The 24,203-nt window shown below is 35.0% G+C and overlaps 1 protein-coding gene across 1 annotated transcript in view; it reads right to left on the reverse strand.

The window, feature by feature from the left end:
- MMS22L (MMS22 like, DNA repair protein) overlaps nucleotides 1-24,203 on the reverse strand; it is a 125,993-nt gene that overhangs the window by 58,161 nt on the left and 43,629 nt on the right. Inside the window, exons 13-14 of the mRNA XM_014843233.3 lie at nucleotides 23,120-23,346; nucleotides 20,773-21,276 (exon numbers count right to left, since the gene is read on the reverse strand). Of these exons, the coding sequence (XP_014698719.1) occupies nucleotides 20,773-21,276; nucleotides 23,120-23,346 (731 nt within the window). The remainder of the gene's footprint in view (nucleotides 1-20,772; nucleotides 21,277-23,119; nucleotides 23,347-24,203) is intronic.

The following is a 24,203-nucleotide window of genomic DNA, read 5'->3' on the forward strand; positions in this document are numbered from 1 at the left end:
TTGCTCAAAATGTTGCTTAAACATTATTGCCTGAGTATACAGCACCAGGCTGGGTTATCTTAAACATCATTCCTTTCCTTAATTCCCCTTTATCAATCAGTCCTGTCTTCAAAACTAATGCTGTCTCCTATTATATCACATTTTTTAAAATTAATTTTAGTTTTTTAAATATATTTTTGCATTACTAGGCTTTTTTTTTTTTTTTACCACAATGGCTTCCTATCTAGTTTCCTTGCCTAAAGTTCCCTTTCAATCCATCGTGCATATTACTGCCAGAACCATCTACATAATTACATTCATTCATTCAACAAAAACTTATTAAGCAATACTGTATGTCGGGCACTTTAGCTGGATACCTGGCATTAAAGATAAAAATATGAATAACACAGATTCCTTGCCCTCAAAAGGTATCATTCTATAGTGAAGGAGATAGACAAAGACAGAGGATGACATTTCAAGTGACAAATATTCTGGTGCTACAAATATGTAAGGGGGAAGCCACGTGCTCTGCCTGGGGAGCCTAGAAACTCTTCACAGGGGAAACTGCATTATTTCACTTAAAAGGAAGTAAGCTTTCCAGGCAGAAAAGGAATCAAGGAATATTTCAGGCAGGGGGATTAAGAGGAAAGTACCAGATAAGATCTTTTTCTCAAGGAGGTTATAATTCAGTGGAGGGAGAAGAGCACATGATATGTTTAAAAAACTGCTCTCATGTTGTCACTCTACTTATAAACTATCGTCCTTGATTTCCTTCCCTCCCAGGATTATACTCTTGTCCTAATTCCAAAGCCCTTCATAATTTGGTGTCATCTTTCTCCTAAAGCACATATCCTCTTCTTTCAACAGACTGTTTCTTCAACAGCCCCAGAAAACATTTAACCCATTCCAACTTTCAGTTTGTAAATCTCTCTCCAATTCTAGCATTTTCAATAAGTTATAATAATCGCCATTCTTACATCCTACCTCTTTCAAGGGCCCTTTCCCATGCTTCCTCCTGGCGGTCTCTTTCCTTATTACAAGGGTAAATTCTACTCCTTGAACACTCAGTTCAAAATGCCACCTGTTTCACAATATCTTTCCTAATCTTTTCATCTCATCTCTTTTCTTCCGTCTTTCTCCTACTGATGAATTACCATAATATCCTATCTGATAGTACTCATTACTTATTTTCACTTTGAACTGCACTACAGTTATATACATGTATTGTTTATGAAAAAAATTTCCCTAAGAACAGAGTCTATAGCATTTTGCACACAATTATTTTGTACTAGTAGAGCTCAATAAATGTTATTGTATGATCCCTTACTGAATTATTGTATTTCCCTTATTGAAAGACTACAATATCCCACTAATGTTCTTTCATATTGTCTGTGATATCATGTATCTATCCTACCTAGCACCAGGCAAGAGGACAAGTTCATAGAAAGCAGCCAAAAAATATCTGCCTAGGTATTCATCTACTTTTCACTTGCTCAATCTACTAAGTTACAATTTATTTGTAATTCTTCAACTCTTTCTTCCCTGTCAAAGCATAGGAAAATGAGAACTCAAACTGCCTGAAGACCCTGCCATACAAGAAGGCCTTATCAAACACACTGTTTAATAATCAGCTAAGACTCAGTTATTATGCCTCTATCTAAAAAAATATCCTGCACAAAGTAGCCACTTCAATATTTATTGACTAAATTATTTTTTCTAATGTATAACCAAAAATCACCAAGTACTAGCCAAAGTCAAAATATTTGATAATAATTGTAGCACTTTCCTTAAGAAAAGTCTTTCCTTCACGTCATTCTTTTTTATATTTTTATTTTGTGGATTCTAAATAAAACGGGGAAAACACCAGCTCTACATAATTAAGACAAAATAAAGCCAATTAAGTAAAATTTGGTTTAATCATGCTAGCAGTGTAAATCATATTTCCATATAATTTATCAACTTTAAAAAGAAAAGCAAATTTACCTAAAAATATTAAAGCATTCAACATAGAATTGATAGAATTATAAACACCAACTTAATCTAATTCAATCCTTTATCCTTCAGATGAAAGAACTGAAATATGAGGGACAGCTCGAGGTCCCGTTGGAGTTAAGGTTGAATTAGACGCAAAAAGATCTCTCTGTTACTTCACATCCTATCTCAATTTGCCTCCTCACATAAATTTAACTTATTCTTAAACCAGTGATCTCTCTCCTAAAATAAACATAAACACTGTAATAATGAATACCTGAGGAGACATAGAACACATTTAACATGCAAGACCAGAGAAGAACATGAAGAGGTGGCAATTCTAACCTATTTCCTTAACTTTGAATCTTTGTATTGAGCACAAACAGAAGAACTGAAAGAAACAACCAGGTGAATAAACGATTGTCTAACTTCAGTGATTCCGAAATAAAAGGCATAAAAGCCAAAAGAGAAAAGATGTGTAGGAAAATTTAATCTGATTTCTTTGCTCCTCTTCCCCCAATCATTATTCCAATGGGAATAAATACATCCACCTGCTATGGACTGAACTGTATTCCGCCCCCCCCCCACCAAATTCATATGTTGAAGCTTTAACCCCTGATCTAACTATATGAGGACTCCAAGGAAGTAATTAGGGTTAATAAGGTCATAGGGGTGGGGCCCTGATCCAATAGCATTAGTGTCTTTACAGGAAGAGACACCAGAGTGCCCCCCCCCAAAACGCACACACAAGGAAAGGTCGTGTGAGCACACAGTGAGAAGGCAGCCCTCCGCAAGCTAGCAAAAGAGCTCTCACCAGAAATCCACCACACTGGCACTTTGATCTCAGACTTTCGGCCTTCAGAACTGTGAGAAAATAAATTTCTGTTGTTTAAGTGACCCCATCAGTCTGTAGTATTTTGTTATGGCAGTGTGAACAGACTAAGGCACCAAGTGTCCAAAGTTTTAAAAAGTTTATACATTTAAATGATACAAGCTCCTAGAGCCTATTAAATGCTATTCTAAATGCTATTCTAAATGACAAATGCGGAGCAGCATCCCAAAAGATACGACATGATTATATCAGTCCATATGGAAATAATGGAAAGCATGAACGATGTTTAATATCTCTAAATGAATTGAGGCAAAATACACTTGCCTTCTGGGAAATTAGGGATATATGATTACATCTTGTCACAAAACTTCCATTCAATGTAATTCTGAAAAGGCTGGGCAATTAGGTTGACCCAAAACAGGGAATTTCTTATATTATGAAGACCACCTACCATTTCATATTGAGTAGTCTTCAGAACATAAGAAATTCCATCCACATATTGGATCAAACTAACGGTCCAGGCATTTCAGCATTCAGAAAAGACGACTGTGGGGATATAAAGACTTGGAAGCATTCAATAGCTTGTTTCCACTGCCCCATAAGCTCTAGGAATGCAGGATACATTTTCATGTACATCAGAACACTTATTAGTACAGTCCTGAGGCACAGAAAGTATTCAAGAAACATTTGCTGAACTACATTGGAATTCCTCCTAGGAAATCAAAAGAAAAAAACTGTTAACTGTTAAATATGTATATGTGTGTGTGTGTATATACATATACAATATTTTTAAAAGATTATGACATTTACATACATAAAACTCTTAAAACTTCTACATACCCAAAAAGAAATGTGAAATGCAAATTTCAACATATCTGAAACATATATGATGTTCATAAAGTTGATGTATTTCATATATAATTTGCTATGCCAAATTAATGTTAAAAGACAAATAAGGTTATTTAGTGAGAGGTCATTAGAACAATTCACATTCGGGGTTACAAGCTCTTCAAAGAAAGTAATTTTATAATGAAACTGCTTTACTCTCCTCTGGAACTAGAAAAACAATTTTTGTTTTACCACTTTTTCCCGGAGGTCTTCCTCCCACAGCTTGTAATCATTCTATTTCAGTCTGGAATGGTCATTGCCTGGGCCAGGTGTACAACTGTCTTCTTTCCTTTCACTATTCTGTGCTGGATTATCCGTTTCCACAACTCAAAATATTTCTTATTCTTGGCTAAATCCTTCATTTCCCTGAAGCACACATTCTCTGGCAGGATATCTCAAAAGCATAAAACTAAAAGGAAAAAGCAAGTGGTCCAGCTGTATGCAGCATCTCTGGCATGGTAGCATTCATGGAAACTCTTTAAAATGCACAGTACAATACTACGTATTAGTTTTGGATTCTATTTTGTCATTATCAGAGTGTGCTGTCCAAAAAGATCAAGAGTTTATAGCACATTAAAAAGGTAGGTGGGGGGCAACATTAAGGTCTCAGAGAACAGAAATAGAAGAAATTAGATGTCAGAAGAAAAAAAATGTAGAAAAATAAATCAATGACAGTGCTGTCATTAACAATTCACTAAAGATGTTACATACATTTTACAAATGGCTAAGTTATTATTTTTTATTTTTAATAGAGGGAATGTGTTAAAGATGTCAAAAACAACTTTAAAAACTTTTGAACTGGTATCTACAAAAGCACAAGCTGCTAAGACTTATAATACCTCACTTCTAATATATTTGCCTCCAATCAGCTATGTGACATAGTGTGACTGACTTATTGCCAAAGAATCACACACTTTATTTCATACAGGGCAATCTCAGAGCACATTCTGTAAGTGACATAGAAGAGCTTTAAGAAGAGTCTCTTCAAATTTAGTCTATTCATCACAGTACATTCTTTGTTTGTTTACATGTCTGCCTCACTAAACTGTGGGGCCCGGAGAGCGGCCATCTGATTTCACGCATCTCAATTTTCTCTAACACGGGCACACGGTTCGCCATAGCAGGTTCTTGCTGGGCGGTGAATAAAGGTGTATTGACTGAAAAATACAGTCAATTCTGTTTCATGCACAGGCACAGAATTCTCTAAGCTATAAGAAAAAAGGGGCGGGGTGGGGGAAGACATGATTAAGAAAGCCGAGTAATTTATACTTTAATTTATAAATTAAGTAATTTTTACTTCAAGCATAAACAGTATTCCTTTTTATGGAATACCATTGAACTGATTCAGAATGGAGCTCTAAAAATGTCTCAATTTAGAATGAAAATTCTGTATCTTAAATTTACTTGTAATATACAGTCTTTCACTTCACTTCTCTGAAACCAATGGATAAGCAGTAATGAAAATAAAAGCAGTCATCACTAGGTACTCTGCTAGACACCTGAGATATATTATCTCTTTTATTCTTCAAACCAGCTCTTTAATCCATATTATTACACACATTTTACAGATTAGAAAAACTGAGGTTAAAGAAATTACGTGACTTGCTGAAGATTAAAGTGAAAGAAAGTGGCAAAGTCAACATTAAAATTCACGTTTGCAAACTTTTGCAATATTTTTTACTATAAGCAAAAGACATTAATTATTCCATATATGATGCAAACATATTAAATGACTCAAGTGGGAATTTGCTCTGCTGGTTTTGACACTGGATATGTTAATAACTCACAAAATTGAACTACAGCTAATATCTCCGTTAAATAAACCGAGCAACCCAAATTTTCAACCAGGATCTTGGAAAATCAGATAGGTACAAGAGCCAAGCCAACCTGAAATCATGTACAGCTCCTAAATGTTCACTGGGGTTAAATGCATTAAGCTTTGTTATACAAGGAGACACTATGCAGTCTTATATGATATGAGTGTGAGAGTGTGAGTGTGTGTGTGTGTGTGTGTGTGTAGTGAGATGTCTTTCATACCCCTTTCATCAAAAAACTGAAGTTGTAGAAATTTCCAAGGTATAATCTCATTTCTCCCACTCAAAATAAGACGTGGCAGAAGAGGCAGTGTGGATAAAAGCAGCAGCAACAGCAGTTTAGAAGAGTATTTTCCAAAGGGTTAATAGTGGTTCCTTCGTGGGAGGGAGATTTAGGGGGGAACAACTTTTATTTTCCGCAGTACACAATTCCTTATTATTTACATTCTTTACAGGATACATGAATTTTGATAATATAAAAATTAAAGAGAAGCATTAAACACTCTCTCTCCAGAGCCTTCAAGTGCTTTAGAAGTTACATTGAAAACTTTATTTTATACTTGATATTAATACTAAGAAAAAAAAGCTTAAATGAAATAGTAGGGAACCTAAACTGGCAAATGCAGGAAAATTCTTTTTTTTAAATTCTGAGAAATGAAAGTTAATTAACCCATGTACCTGTCATTTCACCCCAAACTCTAGAAGCTTTCTGTCTCTATGTTTTCAACATAAGGAACTACACTTTTGTTCTAAAGAGAAAAAATTTGATTTTTTTTTCTAGTCTCAGGTTTTCTACTAGTTAAAAATTTGCTTCTGTAGGATACATATAATTATGGATACATGTGTGTGTATGTATAGACCTCAAATATAATTAAACCATGGCTCCCAATTATTTTTAAAGAACTATATCTAAGGTTCTATATTTTAAACTAAATCATTAAAAAAAGATCTTCCACATAAAATCAGACACGTCCATAAAGATGAAAGCCTCATTTATAATGTTGCGAATGGCACATCTGGAGTTGTGCAGTGCGCAGTTTGTGTAACAGTATCCAAGAACCCTGCCAAGATACACATGAAGACATTCATCACAGCTATGTAGGAAATGGTGAAAAAAAGTTTTCAACAATAAGAAATGGTCAAGTAAACTATGGTGTATCCACACAGTGGAATATTATGGAGCCACCAAAAATAATGTTGTAGATGTCATTGATATGAAAAGCCATTGATGATACCTTGATTTAAAAAAGCAGGCCACTAAACAGTACATAACCCCATTTTTGGTTTAAAAATCTGTATGAATAGCAAAAGTCTAAAAGGACATAACAAAACATCAATAGTAGTTTTCTCAGCATGGTGACAAAAGTAACTTTTTAAAAAAATTTTCCTCATTTTCTAAGTTTTATATCACCAACATGTAACTGCCTAATATTGATGTTTTAAAAAAATTACAACTTCAGTAATCAAATGAAACAAAAAAGGTCTTATATCAGAGTTTAGCTGGTTTTTTTGAATTATTTGACTTGTGGGAGAAACCTTTTGCATCCATTCCACCCTCTCCCTAAGAGGGAGATCTATGCAGCATAAGCTACATAATCAGGAGCATTTTTCATTTTGCATTTTTATCAGATATCTTTCAAACTGTGTTGACACTGTGGTTGGTAGTCTGTTGTTAGACTGTTAAGATTAGTTGTTGGTAAAGTGCTGTTATTGGTAAAAACACATAATTGAGAGATCAACCACCCCAACTGAGGACCCCTGAAAGAAGACTATCCCAGGAATACAGGGACACTGGGGTGTCTTGCCCTGAGTAGTTTCACTTCATAAATGGATTAACTCTTGGTTAACTAGAAAATTCTGGGACAACCAATTTCCCAATAACGATTTTTTTTTAAGCAATTTACTATTAAGTATGCTCTAAAATACCCTTTTCTTTGCATCCTACCACTGGCAGCTTTTCACACCAGAGAGCCTCAAATTCCTGGAAATCTAGAAAGGAGGCTCTTTTCTTCATTATCTTTTACTGGTTTCCAGGAAAACTGCCAGTAGGAGGCAGCAACGACTGGCTGCGGCAACAGCAGCAGCTCTGCTCTGCACAGTAGTTAGCTGCTGGCTTCATTCTTTTGTCATTATATAAGCAAGATGACACTGTTCTCTAATCCAGCCAAAGCTGATAAGTACCATCAACCTGTCACTTCCTACATTTCAAATTCTAACATCACAGCATCAAAGAGTTTTTACATTTCGATTTCTTTTGCTGGCAGCAGCCGGTAGCCTCTCATTCTCCCACGGTGTTCTAATGCTGCATTTGCACACCGGGGTTACTCCCAGACTGAATAGCAGGTCATCCCCTGCTCACTGAGCTCATCTGTGGCCCATGTGCTAGGCAATTTAGATCCAATCAGCCCTTATTTAGCTCAAGAGTAATGAGCAGCATAGTGACACAGACTTAAGCCTGACCCTCAGGACACTGCTCATCAAGCAGTAAAACTGTGACAAAATCATTCATCTTCCACCCGCTGGCAAGAAATAATACTCGCACTCACTGTATTACTTTTCAAGATAAAAAAAAAAAAAAGTCCTGAATTTTCATGATGTGAGACATTAATTTGCAGAAAGCTGAATTCCCTTAAACCCCCCTGTTGCTATGAGCTCACCAGGGGGAAATAGGCCTTAGGAGACTGAAATGGAATAAAGAAAATTGCTCCAGCTTTCTTTTCATTTTAAATAAGCCTTAAATCTGACAAGAGCTATCCTAAAGAGAGAAAAATATATATCTTGTAAGGTAAAGAAGAAACAATTGAAATTAAGAGTTCCAAATGCTAGTTTCACTCCTTATATTTGTTCTCAATTTTTTAAAAATATAAATAAACTTTGAAACAGAGGTAGATGGAGAAAGGTAAAGAATAGTTCCTTATAGGCCATATGGTGGCAAAAGTAAATTCACATCACAAAACAAAAATGTACTCTGATGTTTTCTAAGAAACACATCTTAAAGAAAATAACTTTAGGGTGATTACCAGAAGACGGTGAGGACAGCTAGGAATTTTAAAACTATAATGAATCTACCTTTTCCACAAGTTATAGTGCCTTCTGAGGTCGTAGTAATCCAAAAATAATTAACGAGTTAATTAAGAGACCGGTTTCCTTTCCTCACTGACACATCACATCATTAAAAAACATGTCTAGCAGCTCATTGTACTACACTTACAGGACATAAATGCTTAGATTATTACTTGCTTCCTCCCTTGCTTCCTCTGAGAACTTCTCTTTTAAAACCAAAGCCACCATGGCAGTTTATCTCACTGAGTTTCTTTAGTTGGGTCCAGTTACTGAAATCATGATTTCAGGTGTTTTTACCCATTCCATACTTGGAAAAAAGTTAACTTTAGCAAATCTGTCACGAATGGGATTTACCAGTCTTCAATATATTTATGATGACAACACGTCTTTGGTTTAAGAAACACAGCACTGTGTGGTGCCATGAAAGAGCACAGTAGCGATGCCTTCCCATAAACTCATTGCTGAATTTCATCCAAAGCTTCAAAGATCTGTGTGGTCTAAATACATATAGTGAACCATGGGGTTCAGACAAGGAACTGTAGTGAATAAATAAGATCGAGGAAAGTAGCTTTCGTCTCACCCCAACATCTTTTGATTTATTACCTCTCGCTAAAGAGAAATATTCCAGGGCCTGGTACAGAAAATAATCACGGCGCTTCTATTCCCTAAACAACTGAGCTGATCCACTTTCAAAAGAATGAAATGTTTCCTTTACAGACTATATTTCTTTTGTCCTTATCCTTTTATCCCAAAGTTCCTCATCTCAATTTCTGTTTCACAGTGTTCTTTCTCCAGCCTTATCTTCCCTCTTTCTCCTAATTATGAGAGGTGGATTTGCTGTTTCATCCCAGAAAAAACAGATTTTTAGTAACTTCAAACTTCAAAAGCAAATATGAATCATAAAGAAGTCATAAAGCTCTATTCATCTACTTACTGGAAGTAGGAGTAATCTTGAAAAAAAATCTAATATAAAGTTATTTTTAATAGCTCTTAATTTTATTATTACTGGAAATTGGAGTTAAATATTACATCTGACTTAGGTTATACCTGGAGATTACAAGACTTGGGGTACAGCAAATACAACAAATTGAAGACTCAGAAAGTTGGGGAAGACTAAGAAGTCTATGGAAATGTTGGTCCCTTTTCTTTGTAGCCAGCATTCTGAATTTCACACTGACGTGCCTGGCTGTGAGACTATTTTCTACCATCATGCTGGAGTCACTCAATAGGCCCTTCCAATACGGAATCTTCCATTCTGGGGAACTATCTTAAATTATTTTATTGATTATTTCCTCTACTCCATTATTTCAGTTCCCTCTTCCATATACCTTGCTTTCAACTTAGTCCTACTACAGATGATCTCTACTTTTAGACTCAAAGTGTTCCTGTGGACTCAGCCTTGATGGAGAGGTTCTCGAAACTCAAAAAAAGTGAAAGCTCAAAGGCCCACTTACTCCCCCTGTTTCCATATTTCAGTGGGAGAATAGTTTGGTGATAACTATTGAATTGGCAAGAGAAAATAATAAAAAATGGTCCAGAAAATTTCAGCTAGAGTAGACATGAGTTTGATTTTTCAATAACACCAAAAACCTTTCAATTAATTGAGAAGAACAGACTCCTATCATTCCTCTGGAGGTCCCTTCTGCCTCCTGATGTTTAGGAGGCAATAAACACAGAGGTGAAATTCAGATTATGCATTAAATCCATAGCCTGGCTGCACAGATACTGCCATCTACTTTCATGTGGATTTTGGCAAGAATTGTTGGATATGCTGGTAACATTTGGGGACAAGTATAAATAATTATCAAATAATGCTGAATGACAAATAGTAAAATATGAAATGGTGAAAGTTGACGGTTTGAATAAACACTTACCTAATCACTCTTCTTTTTATTTTCTTAGTCTATCTTTCTTATGATGAATATATGAGTGCATAGCATAAACACTGCATTTAACTGGTTCACTGATGTACCTAAGTGCCCAAAATAATGCCTACTATCATAGTAGGCACTCATAAATATTAGTTGATTTGCTCAATAAGTAATTTGTTTAATGAATATATATCCTCTGTAAAAAACAATTACAACACAAAGTAGAAAGCAATAAAGGACATTGGAGAGAAAGTGTTAAGGAATTTTAATGGGAAGAGAGCTTATGCAAGATTGGGGACACACTGACTACCATACATTTCAAGAGATGCTTGGAATGAAGAATAACATTATTCACATTAAAGAAAACGAATTATTCACAAATGAAGAAAAGCAACATGTATGGAGAAATTAATCCGGTCCCTGCTCAGCACAGGCGCAGCATCTAAGTCAGTACTGTCCAAGAGACCTTCTGCAGTCCCCTGCAGTAGGCACTGACTACACCACATATAGCTGTTGAGGACTTGATATGTAATCAGTGTGATGGAGGAGTTGAATTTTTCATTTATATTCATTAACTTCAATTGTCACACATAGTTAGTGTGTATGAATAGCAGAGATCTAAGATGTTCACAGAAATCCTATAGGTGGGTATAATATTATAAAGATGCAGCTGAAGCTTAGAAAAGGTAAAGTAACTTCCCAAGACTGCACTGTTGGTAAGTGGAAGACAGCTGATTTGAACTCAGGTTTATTGACCCAAAAACTTTTTTATACTATGCTGCAAAAGTAGCAACTCTCAGACACTGGGAGGGGTTCCTTAAGAAACCGAGGCAGGCAAGACCTAGTGGCCTAGTGGTTAAGTTCAGCATGTTCTGCTTTGGTGGCCTGGGTTCGGACCTACACCACTCATTAGTAGCCATGCTGTGGTGATGGCCCACATAAAAAAAGGAAAAAGAAAAAAGAAGAGGAACATTGGCAACGGGTGTTAGCTCAGGGTGAATTCTCCTCAGCAAAAACAAAAGGCAGCGGGAAAAAGCACAACTTGCTGTGGTGGAACTGTCTACTCCTGTCTCGAATTCTGGTTCCTCCAGTATATGATGCTCTGATTCCATCTCTAGCTCTGATCTACTTGCCACTAACTTCTGAAACCACCTTTCCCTTCTTGCAAATCCCTCTAAATCTCCTGTTTCGTTTTTTTCCTTCTTTTTCTGTACTCTGCTATCCCACCTCTGTGCCTACTGTGACCATAATTGACCATTTCTGACTTCGGATCTTGACAATGACTTCCATTTCCTGGATTTAAGCCATTTCTAATCATTGGTTTTCACACAATTTCAGCTTATTCAGTCCTCAGAGCTGGCTATACTGCCCAGGCCATGATCTGGCCTGAACCTTCAATTGGTTTTCACAGGAAAATATAAACAAAGGAAAGAGAGACCTGGAGATTTCTTGAGAACTAGTAGTTCCATCTGACTAAAGTAAAGGAGAATCACAAGGAAAAGTTGCAGACATGGGTAAAGCCAGACTGTGGATGACTTTGAAGACCATGACAAGAAATTTCAAATTTTCTGTATCCATCAGGATGTCACTAAAGGTGTTAAAACACAGAATGACATAAGCAGACTTGTTGTCCAAGAAGATAAATGTGGCAAGAGAATATGAGATGAGCATAAACAACAAAGGAAAAAGAGATAGATAGGACTTCATCAAAATTTTTAAAATTTATGCTGCAAAGGGCAACATCAAGAAAGTGAAAAGACAACCCACAGAATAGGAGAAAATATTTGTGACTAATATATCTGATGAGGAACTTGTATCTAGAATATATAAAGAATTCTTACAATTCAATAACAAAAAGACAAATAATCCAACTTAAAAATGGGCAAAGGATCCAAATAGGCATTTCTCCAAAGATGACATAATGACCAATAAGCACATGAAAAGTGCATGATCAACATCATTAGCCACTAGGAAAATGCAAACCAAAACCACAATGAGATACCACCTCACATCCAAAGATCACTACAACCAGAAAAGACACTCAGCAACAAGTGTTGGCAAGGATGTGAAGAAATTGCAATCCTTACACACTACAGGTGGGAATGTAAAATGGTACACTGGAAACAGTTTAGCATTTCCTCAAAAGGTTAAAGAGAGTTACCATATGATCCAGCAAGTATCTACTCCTAAGCATATACCCAATAAGAACACGTCTACACAAAAACTTGTACATGAATGTGCCTATCAACATTATTCATAACAGCCAAAATGTGGAAACAACTCAATGTCCATCAATTGATGAATAGATAGACAAATTGTGGTATATTCATACAATGCATTATCTGGCAATGAAAAGGAATGAATTACTGATACATGCTACAATATGGATAAACTCTGAAGTCATTATCCTAAGTGAAAGAAACTAGTCATAAAATTTGACATATTATATAATTCCATTTATATGAAAAGTCCAGAATAAGCGGATCCATAGAGACAGAAAGTAGATTCATGGTTGCTAGGGATGGGGTTTGGGGTTGAATGCGGAGTGACTGCTAATGAGTATAAGGTTTCTTTTGGGGGTGACAAATTGTTCTAAAATTGTGGTGATGATTGTACAATCCTGTGAAAAAAACTAAAACCATTAATTGTGTGATATGTGAATTATATTCTAATAAAGCTGGTAAATAAGTGAATTGTATGAGAAGTGATATATTTCAATAAAGCTATCAAAAAAAGAGATGGTCTGAGGAGGGAAAGCACTGGAGGAAAAGAGACTAGGCGACCATTGGTAATGGTCTAAAAATGGAGGAAATGGTAGTAAGAATAGAGAACGGATGATAAAACAGATCCTCCAAAGAAGACATTAAAAAAAATTCTCTCAGGGCTGCCTCAGTGGCGTACTGGTTAAGTTCACATGCTTTGCTTTGGCAGCTCAGGGTTCGCAGGTTCGGCTCCTAGGTGCAGACCTACACATTGCTCATGAAGCTAGCAAAAAAAGAGGAAGACTGGCAACAGATGTTAGTGCAGGGCCAATCTTCCTCACCAAAAAAAAAAAAAAATTTCTCTTGAGCAACTGGATATAGAAAGGAAGGACATACAGACATGTCACATTTCTACCTTAAAAAATTACTTTTCTTTTACTAAGGAAGCTCCTTACCTAATCTTAGTAATATAAAACTCCAATTTCCAACAGGTCTATAATTGTGAAACAATGTGTATGTTCCCTACAATTCTGACTTTGTTTTTAAAGAATCTGATTCATTTACACATCAAAAAGCCTTTATTGAATGGCCACTATGTTAAAGGTCCTATATGAGGAAAGGGTTAAGAACGATTCAAGATAAGTTCAAACACACACACACACATCCACTGAGGTTGCCTGGCATAAAGTGTGGTACAAAGAAATGATTACGTTATAGGGTTTCATAAAAATAATAGTAATGATAATAAGAGCAACAACTAAATTTATTGACATCTACTAATACACCAGACACTGTGCTAACCATTTTATATTCATTATTGCATTTAATCCTCAAAATAACCTAGTGAGGTATGTGCTATTAGCCTAATTTTACAAATAAAGCTAAGATTTGAAAACAGAAGTTTTCCCTTACATTATTTTCAAAGAATTGCTTTGTACTTACACAAGGAGAATTCAAATCTATGTAACAGATCTAGTTGGAGACTAAATAAATGACCCAAATATGAATTTCTATACATGAAAAACTAAGTAGATAACCTACGTTTCAGCAAAATACAAAAAACGTTCACAAACATTTCCCAGTTAATAGGGTGAGTAGTTTATTTTACTGCATGATTTTATAAAATATGTAACATAAAAGGGCTATAGTAAACACACTTTGCAAAATTCAAGCCTGGTAAAGAGTAAATAAGATCAAAATACTAATTCATAGTATATATGTAAAATCTCAGTTGAAAGATACATGACATATTTAATGATGAAAAAAATCTTTATTTTATATATTCCCCCAATACTAAGATTTATATTAGATTCTCTTAGAGATGCTTATGCTTTCTCTGAATCAACCAAAACTGATAGATGGATCACTGTTGGCGAGCAACTATTTGATTTTTCAAATAAAAACTGGAAATACATTTTTCCATGGGGCATACTCATGTGCTCTCTCCCCCAAATGATTAGAACACTGCCCCCAAATTTGCATCCAATAAAATCAAAATCTGCATTAAATCATATGTCATATTATACATATAAATATATATATGTATGTATATATATACACACACATATGATGACAGCAGATCAGCAGATATTTTGGGCAATCTGGTATATACCAAGCATAAGTATGCAAACAAATAACTGGTGATTTGATTATTTTTTTAAATCGTATCCAGTTTTAAATGTTTTGTAGTAAACTATTCTTCAATAATTACAAGCTGTAACCCGATTCATACTAACAGAACACCCAGCAACAAAAGGAGGAAAAGGCTTGCATGCTGTCAAAAGTATCCTTTCTATTTTTCCTGAAAAGTCATGTAAATTACTTGGCATACACAAACCCTCCTGAGAATATTTCCTCTTGTACCACCTCCTTCCCTACCTAGACAACTCCTAGTTCTCTCACCGAAAGAAAGATCTTAAAATGTTTTTGTTTAGACTAAGTGATACCATACCAATAAAGATTGAAATAACCGGAACTGTTGAGCATGGAAAATATTTGAAGGGAATAATAAACACAGCTCTTCTGCGTGCACGTGCACACACACATCCATTTCAAATGTCAAAACAGATATATACAAATAGATGACCTTCTAAGGTCACGGGAAAAGAAGAAAAGGGATTTAAAAATATATGTACTTCCAAAATGTATTTTGAAGCCAGGAAAAAGAGTCTTAATCTTTTAAGGAGTTGTACTTGAGCACACAGAATATCAAAAAAAGGCAGTCATCCCTTGTGAACTATTTCTTTGTCTCAACATTTAACATTTTAGGCAAGTTTTCAACTGCCTTCAGATTTCTTTGAAACTAGGCTCTTGTTTAATACAAAATAGGATGTCAGTTGATCAATATCCATTTGGCTTAAATTCGTTTAAGTCCACAACCTCCCTTAAGTGGTAGAACAAACAGGTACAAAGCTTGAAAATTTATTGTTTCTTTTTAAACTCCAAATGATATTTGCAGATGCCAAAAGGCATTTTGAAATCACTCACCCTTACTTCAGTAAAAATGAAAAGGGGGGATGGGGAGGAGAGAGAATCTCGTGAGGCCTTGTATGTCAAGCTTTTGCCCAGAGCAAATTTTCATAGCTGTGTTATAAAACCCTGAAAATGGAGGTTTATAATGGAAATGCTGACAGACCCTTAACTATAGCAGCATGAATGGATATAATTAAAGAAAAGCTTTTGGCTACACCTAACTCCACAAATGAAAGACTGCCATTTTTATATTAACCTCGAATAACAGCAAGTGAGAACTAGAAATATGATTCCAGAAAGGTAATGTGAAATGTTAAAGATGACTGCTAAAACTATTTGACATTCCAAGTTTTAAACACAGAGGCATTTAGTTAACATAACCAAGTCAGTATTTTCATAATGTTACTTAATCAGCAATAAAGAATGCTCTGGTGAGCCATCAGCTCCAGTTAGCAGAAAGTGGCATATGAAGTTATTATTTCTTAACAGCCTAGAGGGAGCTGCTTCTCCCTTTAATCAGTGATCTTAGTTCCTTCCTACCTATAATTTCTCTGTCATACAGTTCTAAAAACTATTACCCAGTTCAACACACACACATTTATGCAAGGACTGGTACTTTATTCCCACCTGAATTTGAAAACAGCAGAGATTGCTATGGTAAAGTATTTCATTCTTTCCCTTGTCAGAGATGCAGCCAAGAATAAATATCATCAATCTATGTAACCTATCTTCCCCATCTAAACCAAAATCCAAAGAATTTAGCTCTATTCTTAACGTAAAAGAAAAAAAAAAGCACCTAGGCTTTAATTTTTAACAACTTTCCAAAATGTTTTTGAAGTTTCTAATAATATTAATAGCACTAATATTATAGCATACTTAAAAGACTGCTATGAAAAGATCTTCAATGAAGTTCCAGATTTGGGGTTAAGAAATTAGGAACACATCTCTATGATCAAATACCTAAAGGACTTTTTCTTGTGTTTCCCCTCCCTGCCTCCCTTCCTTCTTTCTTTCTTTTTAAGGTAAACAGTCCTGAATTATCTCTGGGGCCCTTCCCCAAAACGGTCCAAACTAAAAGCAAGTCTGTTTTGACAATATCTGCCTTGGAAGTGCTCAAGATTGACAGAATAAAACAAAACCATCCAAGTCACAGTCCCTCTTATTACATACTGTAATCAGTCTCACCGAAGAACTGTGTTCAAGTTACTATGCAAGCTTCAGAAATTTAAAACATGACAATGCCTAAACTATGACAGCCTTAATAAAGACCCACACATTTCTACACTGTTCTTATTCACACATTGACCTCATACTTCTACCTGTTAAAACTGCTCCATAATTTTGGTAACAGAAGTTATACATCACTTGATAGTCACTTATAGCAATTGTTTTCAATCACAGTTGAACAATATAAAACAAAAACAAAAATAAACGTTTGGTACAAGGAATCAAATGTTATCAACATAAACATTTGTGTCCTTTTCTCATAGTTTAGTCCTGAAGATGAACAACACACTCCTTTGCTCCTGCTCCAGATGATAGCAAACTATAAAGTCAAACCAGGTCTGAAAAGAAACTCCTAATATAAATGTAACTTACTTTCACCTTATATAATTGACAGTCTTCATTATACCTCTTGATTCCTACCTCTGTACTTCTGAATAGTGACCCTGCTCATGAACAGAGATGCCTTATAGCTTACAATGTACTTCCAAGTAATATTTTTCCAACGTTCCTGAAAGCTTTGGCTTTAATGCTAAAGGACTTCTCCTAAATTGAATTTAAAGAGCAAAAATTCGGTTTTATTACAAGAAATGAAATTTAGATGGTTGAAATGGTGCTAATAAATCAAAGATAAATTATTATAAATAAAATGTGATTTACTTGTCTCCAGACCTCTTTGTGATTCATTTTTCCAACTGACTCATTAAAAAAAATATTAACTTGCAGAATTACAGAAACAAAGTAATCAAAAGTCCTTAATAAGCAATTACCCTTTCTTTAGTAGTAAAAATAAAAGGTAAAAGCACTTGGAAGTATATATGACTCGTGGTAATACTTTCAGGTTTGCAAACATTTTGCAGATTTCATTCATTTAATTACCTTCTAATTTATAAAAATGTAGTGGTATAGTTAGTTTCTGCTTAGTTATTTATAAACTATTGTACAGATGGTGTAAGAAGGCAGCTGTGGTACAGTGGATTAGAATTTGAGTGCTGATTCTGAAATTTAACTATTATTTTAGGTCAGTCACAAAAAGTCTCCATGTTAGCATTGCTTCATCTATAAACAGGGATGACAGGGTTGGTAAAGAAATAAATGAGATAGTATTTGTAAACTTTACATCTTTTAAGAATACAAGAATCATTCTTGTGTTTCTAGTTACTACTTCTGAATAATGACCATACAAGTTTCAGTTAGGAGTTAAAGACAAAAAGGAGTTAGTAAATGAATACAGTATGAAATAAAGAAAAAATAATTTCCTATTTTATTTCTTCGAATTTCCATTTTTAAACCTCCCCAACATTCAAAATAAGTCTCATTCCTCTAATATCAAGTGTCTATTAACATTTTTAACAAAATTCTCTGCTTACTTATCCTAGAATTCACATTTTCTAAATATACTCCATATGCTAATCCAAAAACGAGAAAGGAGGCTGTCTCACGCACTACTAGGGAGACTGAAAACCAGTAAGAATGTTTTTTTGTAGGAAATCTGGTAATAGCCATCCACATTTAAAATGCAAATATACCCATTTAGTCTTAGGAATTAATCTCCAGATATACTTCCACAAGTAGAGAGAGAATGCACGTATAAAAATGTTAAATAGAACTGTGTTTATAATAACATAAAATCACAAACAATATAAATTTCCATTATTTGGGGATTGGTTAAATAAAGTTTGGTACAGCCATATAATGAAACACTAAGTAAAAAAGGAAGAGAAACTTTTACTTGTCATCTTATATCTCATTTTTTTTCACCATTTTTACCATGACACTATATTATATTTGCAATTTAAAGAAAATTTTAATACCAAAACAAGATTCCCAAAACTTCTAACTAAAAAGTAAATTAATAGTATTTGTAGGAGATGAATCTTTATTTAAAAAAAAAACCTATGTAAGAAGAAATACAATTGCTAAGATGATTAAAAGGGGCTTATCCATCCTCAATGGAAAAAGGCAGAAAGATATATGGATTTTGCCTCTTGGTTTCCATAACTGCCTCTTCTCAAGATGCCCATACTCTCCCTTCATTTTCTACTCCTTTGTCCCCTAAACCTTTTGAAGCCTGCAGCTCCTCATCACCAGGATGGTTTAGATCAGCAAGCTCCTCTTCCTTCATGTTTGGTATATTGAGACAAATACAAATACAATCATGCACCCCTTAACCATAGGGATACATTCTGAAAAACGCGTCGTTAGGCAATTTCGTCATTGTGCAAACATCAGAGTGCACTTACACAAACCCAGATGGTATAGTCTACTACGCATCTAAGCTATATGATACTAATCTTAGGAGACCACTGTCACATGTGCGGCCCATTGTTGAGCAAAACATCACTATGCGGTGCATGACTGTATAAATAAACAAACTCAAAATGGTACCAGAAATATGGAAATTTCTAATTTTTCCCAGGAAGCACAAGGAAATACTACTTATCACTTATTTGAAAAGTGAACAAATAAAATGAATTTGGCACTTGGGAAAGTGTCATATCTGCTAATAAAATCTACTGGACTAAAAACAAACAAATGTGGTTTGTGGATAAGACCCAGATTTAGCAAAAGCTTCTTCTAATGAAGTTGGTTATTCATTTACTTATCCACCTATCCATCCATTTAAAAATTTGAGAGCTGTAAGATTCGTGCTTTAATATGGCTTACATTGGAGGATAAAGGGATGATTACGTGATCAAGAACTCTAGCTAAACCTTTAGAACTTAAACTCTAAGAGCCAATGAATATAAAAAGTACATAAAACCTAACAAGGAGCGAAAACCTGTGGATTAATCAGTATGAACACACAGCCTAACTTAAAGCAAATTAAGTAAATTAGCAATAATTAAAATTGGTAATGAATAAATTCCCAAAACTTAGTAATTCTATCAAGCTTAGTATCTTTGAAAAATAGATGCTACTTTTGTAATGTATTAGGAAGAGGGAAGCAGTCTCTTCATTAATTTCAAACATGGTTTCAAATAAAATCATATTTCGATATATAACTTTTACACAATTTTTTGGTGACAGCAACTAACTACACTGAGTGGTAGTATCTAACTTCTTAACACACACTTCAAAGGTAAAACTGTTATGTGAAAAGGGCCTTAAAGGGAATAAATGTGACAACCACTGTTCTTATCCCTTATTGTCTGGGTCTGAGTATATCTGCATATTTTAAGTGAATCTGAAAAGAATAAGTTTTGTTTAGGTGATTGGTGTTATAAATAGAACAAGCCTTTTTTTGTGTGTGTGTGAGGAAGATTCTCCCTGAGCTAACATCTGTGCCAGTCTTCCTCTATTTTATGTGAGATGCCACCACAGCATAGCTTGACTAGCAGTGCCAGGTCTGTGCCCAGAATCTGAACCTGTCATCCCCAGGCTGCCAAAGCGGAACGTGCCAACTTAACCACTACACCACTGGGTGGGCCCCTAGAACAATCCTATCTTAATCTCAGAATAAATTGTTTTAGCTGGAAGTATTTCATGCAGCTGAGGCTACAACTCTGCAGCAAAATATTTAAAGAAACTTACTTTTTTTTGAACGGTATAGTGTGGCTGAAACCTATTTATGGGCACAAAATTGTGTCTGTTTCAATAAAAGCCACCTCAGATTTGAGCTCATGGTCTTGCTTAGAACATCTGAAACATATCTCTGGATAGTAATACTCTTTCAGGAGAGGTAGAAAGGGAGGGAGAGGCTAAGAGGCATAGCTCCAGGACTGCACCAGAGCTGCTCTGAGTTTAGCTTACGTGTTTGCACATAAGCTTTCTTTTGAAGAACTACTGCTTGAAAGAACAGTTTGAAAACTCCTGATTTATGCCAGTGTAGCAGTAAAACCAACTCTTTCTACATTTGGATTTCATGAGTATGTCAAAAGGAAAACTAATATAGAATCAACATAGGTGGTGATATAAAACAAATCAATACATTAGCAGATTACTGAAAAACATACCTGATTCTGGCCAGAACAGCCTGTAGAAAGCTCAATACTGTCCTAAGTTCAGATTCTTGACAACCTCGCAGAAGCATACTAAATCCATCATTCAGCAGTTTTTCATGGGAAGGATGCAAGCAATGGCTAGTCTCAAACACTTCTTGAACACCATCCATATAGATAGAAAGAAGTGTCCAGAGAGTCTGTCTTTGTCCCATGTCATCATTCTTAGATACCAAGAACTCCTTTGCTTTCTCCCGGAAAGCACTTGAAAATTTCTCAGCCAAAACACTAATGTCCAGATTTTTCTGGGTATACATCAAGAGGAAGGCCATCTGACCCTTCCAAATGAGAGAAGACGTTATAAAGGTGGGCTTGAGGAAATTCAGAAGGCCTAAAACATGACTTGCTACATCTTCTATCTCTGCAACAGCTGCTAACAGTAAAAAAAGACTGAAAAAGTTCTGCAGACCAACTTCAGTTAGTTCTTCCATTCTTTTTTGATGGAATTTAGAATATATTCTGTAAAACACAAAAACTTGCTTGAATAAAACTGTTTCACTCACAAAAATCCATCTTTCAAAATAACATTTCACTCAATAATTACGACAGTCTCAGTACTTGAAATTTTTAGCTTCTTCCTCATTCTGGTCCTGCCATATCACTTTTTCTACTTAGAAAACAAACTCACAGAATACCCCTACCTTCATAATTCTCAGTCATGCAGCAAATCGTCTATAAGTGAATCAAAGAATTCAGTGGCTTTCCCCAAAGGACAGGAGAAATGTTCTTTTCATACAGTACACGGTTTTTCCTATTATTTTGGTCCCCCCATCACCTTAATTTTTATTGACAGGTCAGAAAGACTATGAAATCTTTTAAGTACAGTTTGATGAGCTTTACAAAAATCTCAACAGGGCAATTTTATATAATAATTTTCCTTAAACTCTTTCTCCTTCTGCCACTCAAAAGGACTTGCTCTTGCTACACCCTAAGACAATTCGAGGCGCTGGAAAAATTATTTCTCCCTACTGACAAAGAAAAATTGTTAGCGTTCAAATGTCCAAGACTAGCCATTTAAAAAATCTCAATACTACTTAATATAATTTAATAGTTGATGTACTATTTAAGAGATTAGAATTGAAAACCATTCATCTTGAATCCTACTTACAGACTGTTAAATTTGGTAACTATAATTGGTTTATTCAAGATAGAAATGATTAATGTTCATGACAGGTTAAATGTTTATTTATAAAGAACTAATAGAGCTGATAAGCTCCTGAAAATAAAGATCTGCTTAATTATTTTTATATCCCCCATCATGTCCACTATAGTGCTTGGGATATAGTATCTAGACTTGTTATTGAATGAATTCCAATGATTTCTTCTAGCAATAAAGTTCTGAGTATTATGTCTTCCATAAAATGAATTAAGATTCAAAAATAAACCGGTAAACAGAACAAAAGAAAAAACTACTGTTTGAGCCACCTAATTACTGGAGGTTTAACAAAAAAGCCACCATCAAAAAAAAGAATATTCTAAATAAAAAAATCCATGCTAATATCATAGCCTTACAAGAATTATAATTTGTGGGACTCAAATAGGAATTTCATTTGGTGATTCTTGAGAAGTCCAGACCTAGAATAAGAAGTATTCTGCTGTGAGAGCTCCCACCACATAAACTGAGCAACTGGTAGACGACAGTGTCCTGCACAAAGACGCCTAGGAAAAGGGATTTAATTGGCAAAGGATGCAGAACAAGGGAAGACAATTAAAAATTATACCTGCTTCCTAAGCAAAACTTTTAGAAAAAGAGAACAACAGACGAACGTGACCAAAAGTTCACGGTACCACACCAGAAATGAAAACTGAGCATACTCCCCAAATGAGAACATTAGTGTTACTTGGTTCTACTGTTAGTTGTCATTCAAGGAAGCAGAGCTTGTGGGACTACCGGGCTCAAAGAACACAAAGTTTTTAGGGTGAATCTATTACCCGCTAGCATACGATTTGGAGATGTTTTTTATTTCTATAATTTTTAATAAATTATGCCAAGAATTATATAATAACATTACAATTAATTTTGGCAAGAAAAACAACAGTTCTCTAATATCCCTGGCATTTAATATATGAAAGTTCAATCTTCCACACTGATGAGATAGATAAAAAACCAAAATCCTCGACAAATTATGGATATTAGGTTGTTCCTTACTATAAGAAACTAGCAGGATCCAAAAACTCCACATTTTGCTGTTACATTAAGGAATATATTTTAAATGTGTAAACCATAAAGACCTCCAAGCACAAGTTAACTTAAAAAATACTATCAGTGAACATTCTTGACAAAGAAAGATAAGGCACACACCTTCCTTTGACTTGTTTCCAAGGATGAGGGCCATTGTTCTTCATTGCTTTCTTAACAACTTTTGCCAAAATGCAAAGGAAAATGGTGTAACTACTGTTGGACTTATACAGGTCATGTTCTTGTTTATCACAACAGCAGGTCTTCACCATTTCTAGCATAGACAAGGATGACTTAACAATATTTACAAGGCCTTTCAAAGGAAGCCAAGATATACTGAAAGAACTATTCTAAAAGCAAAGAAAGACAGAAAACAAGCATTAGGTCTTTGAGTAAACAAAAATGGAAAGCTGCAAATCCCAATGAGCTCATTAAAAGTTTGACTCACCTGAATCACAGAAATTACATAGCCATTACCACATATCCCCGCAAAACACAAATTCCATAAAAGCACACAATTTCAATGGATGTTCAGATTCCTGGATTATCCCCAAAATGTCTTTTTAACAGTTGATTTGTCCAAATTAGGATACAAACCAAGTCCACATATTGCATTGGGTCGATCTGTCTCTTAAAGCTCTTTTATTCTGTAAGTTTCTCAACGTTTTTGTCATATCATTTATTTTTATATCAGGTCATTTATTGTAGAATTTCCTACATTCTGGATTTAGCTGCTTGTATCTCCCTAGTGTCACTTAGTGTATTTTTTTATCACTTCTGTAAATTGGTGGCTGTATCTAGAGGACTGATCACATTCAGATCGAGTTTTTTGGTGAGAATCTTTCATTGGCAGTACTGCGTACTTCCTATCGCAATTAGCAAGGAGGCACTAAGTTCCAATTGTCATTCTTTTTGTGATGTTAAGATTCATCATGTTGTCAGCTTGATCTATCCATTTTAACGATCCTCACCAGCCCGTTATTTAACAGTTTTACCAGCCAATGATGATCATTGCCCAGAAGGCTTATTTCATCAGATGTACAAAATACTGATTTTTCTAATGCTATCATTTCTTCCGAATTACTTCATTGGAAATTTGGTTACTCTAAAATATAGTTTATATTTTCCTTTATGTAGAGTTTTCAGAATAATGAGGGTTTTCTTCAGAAAAACTTTTCTAAAAGTATCATAAACACAAGGATTTAAA

The sequence above is a fragment of the Equus asinus genome, chromosome 24 (assembly GCF_041296235.1).
Source record: "Equus asinus isolate D_3611 breed Donkey chromosome 24, EquAss-T2T_v2, whole genome shotgun sequence".
Lineage (NCBI taxonomy): Eukaryota > Metazoa > Chordata > Mammalia > Perissodactyla > Equidae > Equus > Equus asinus.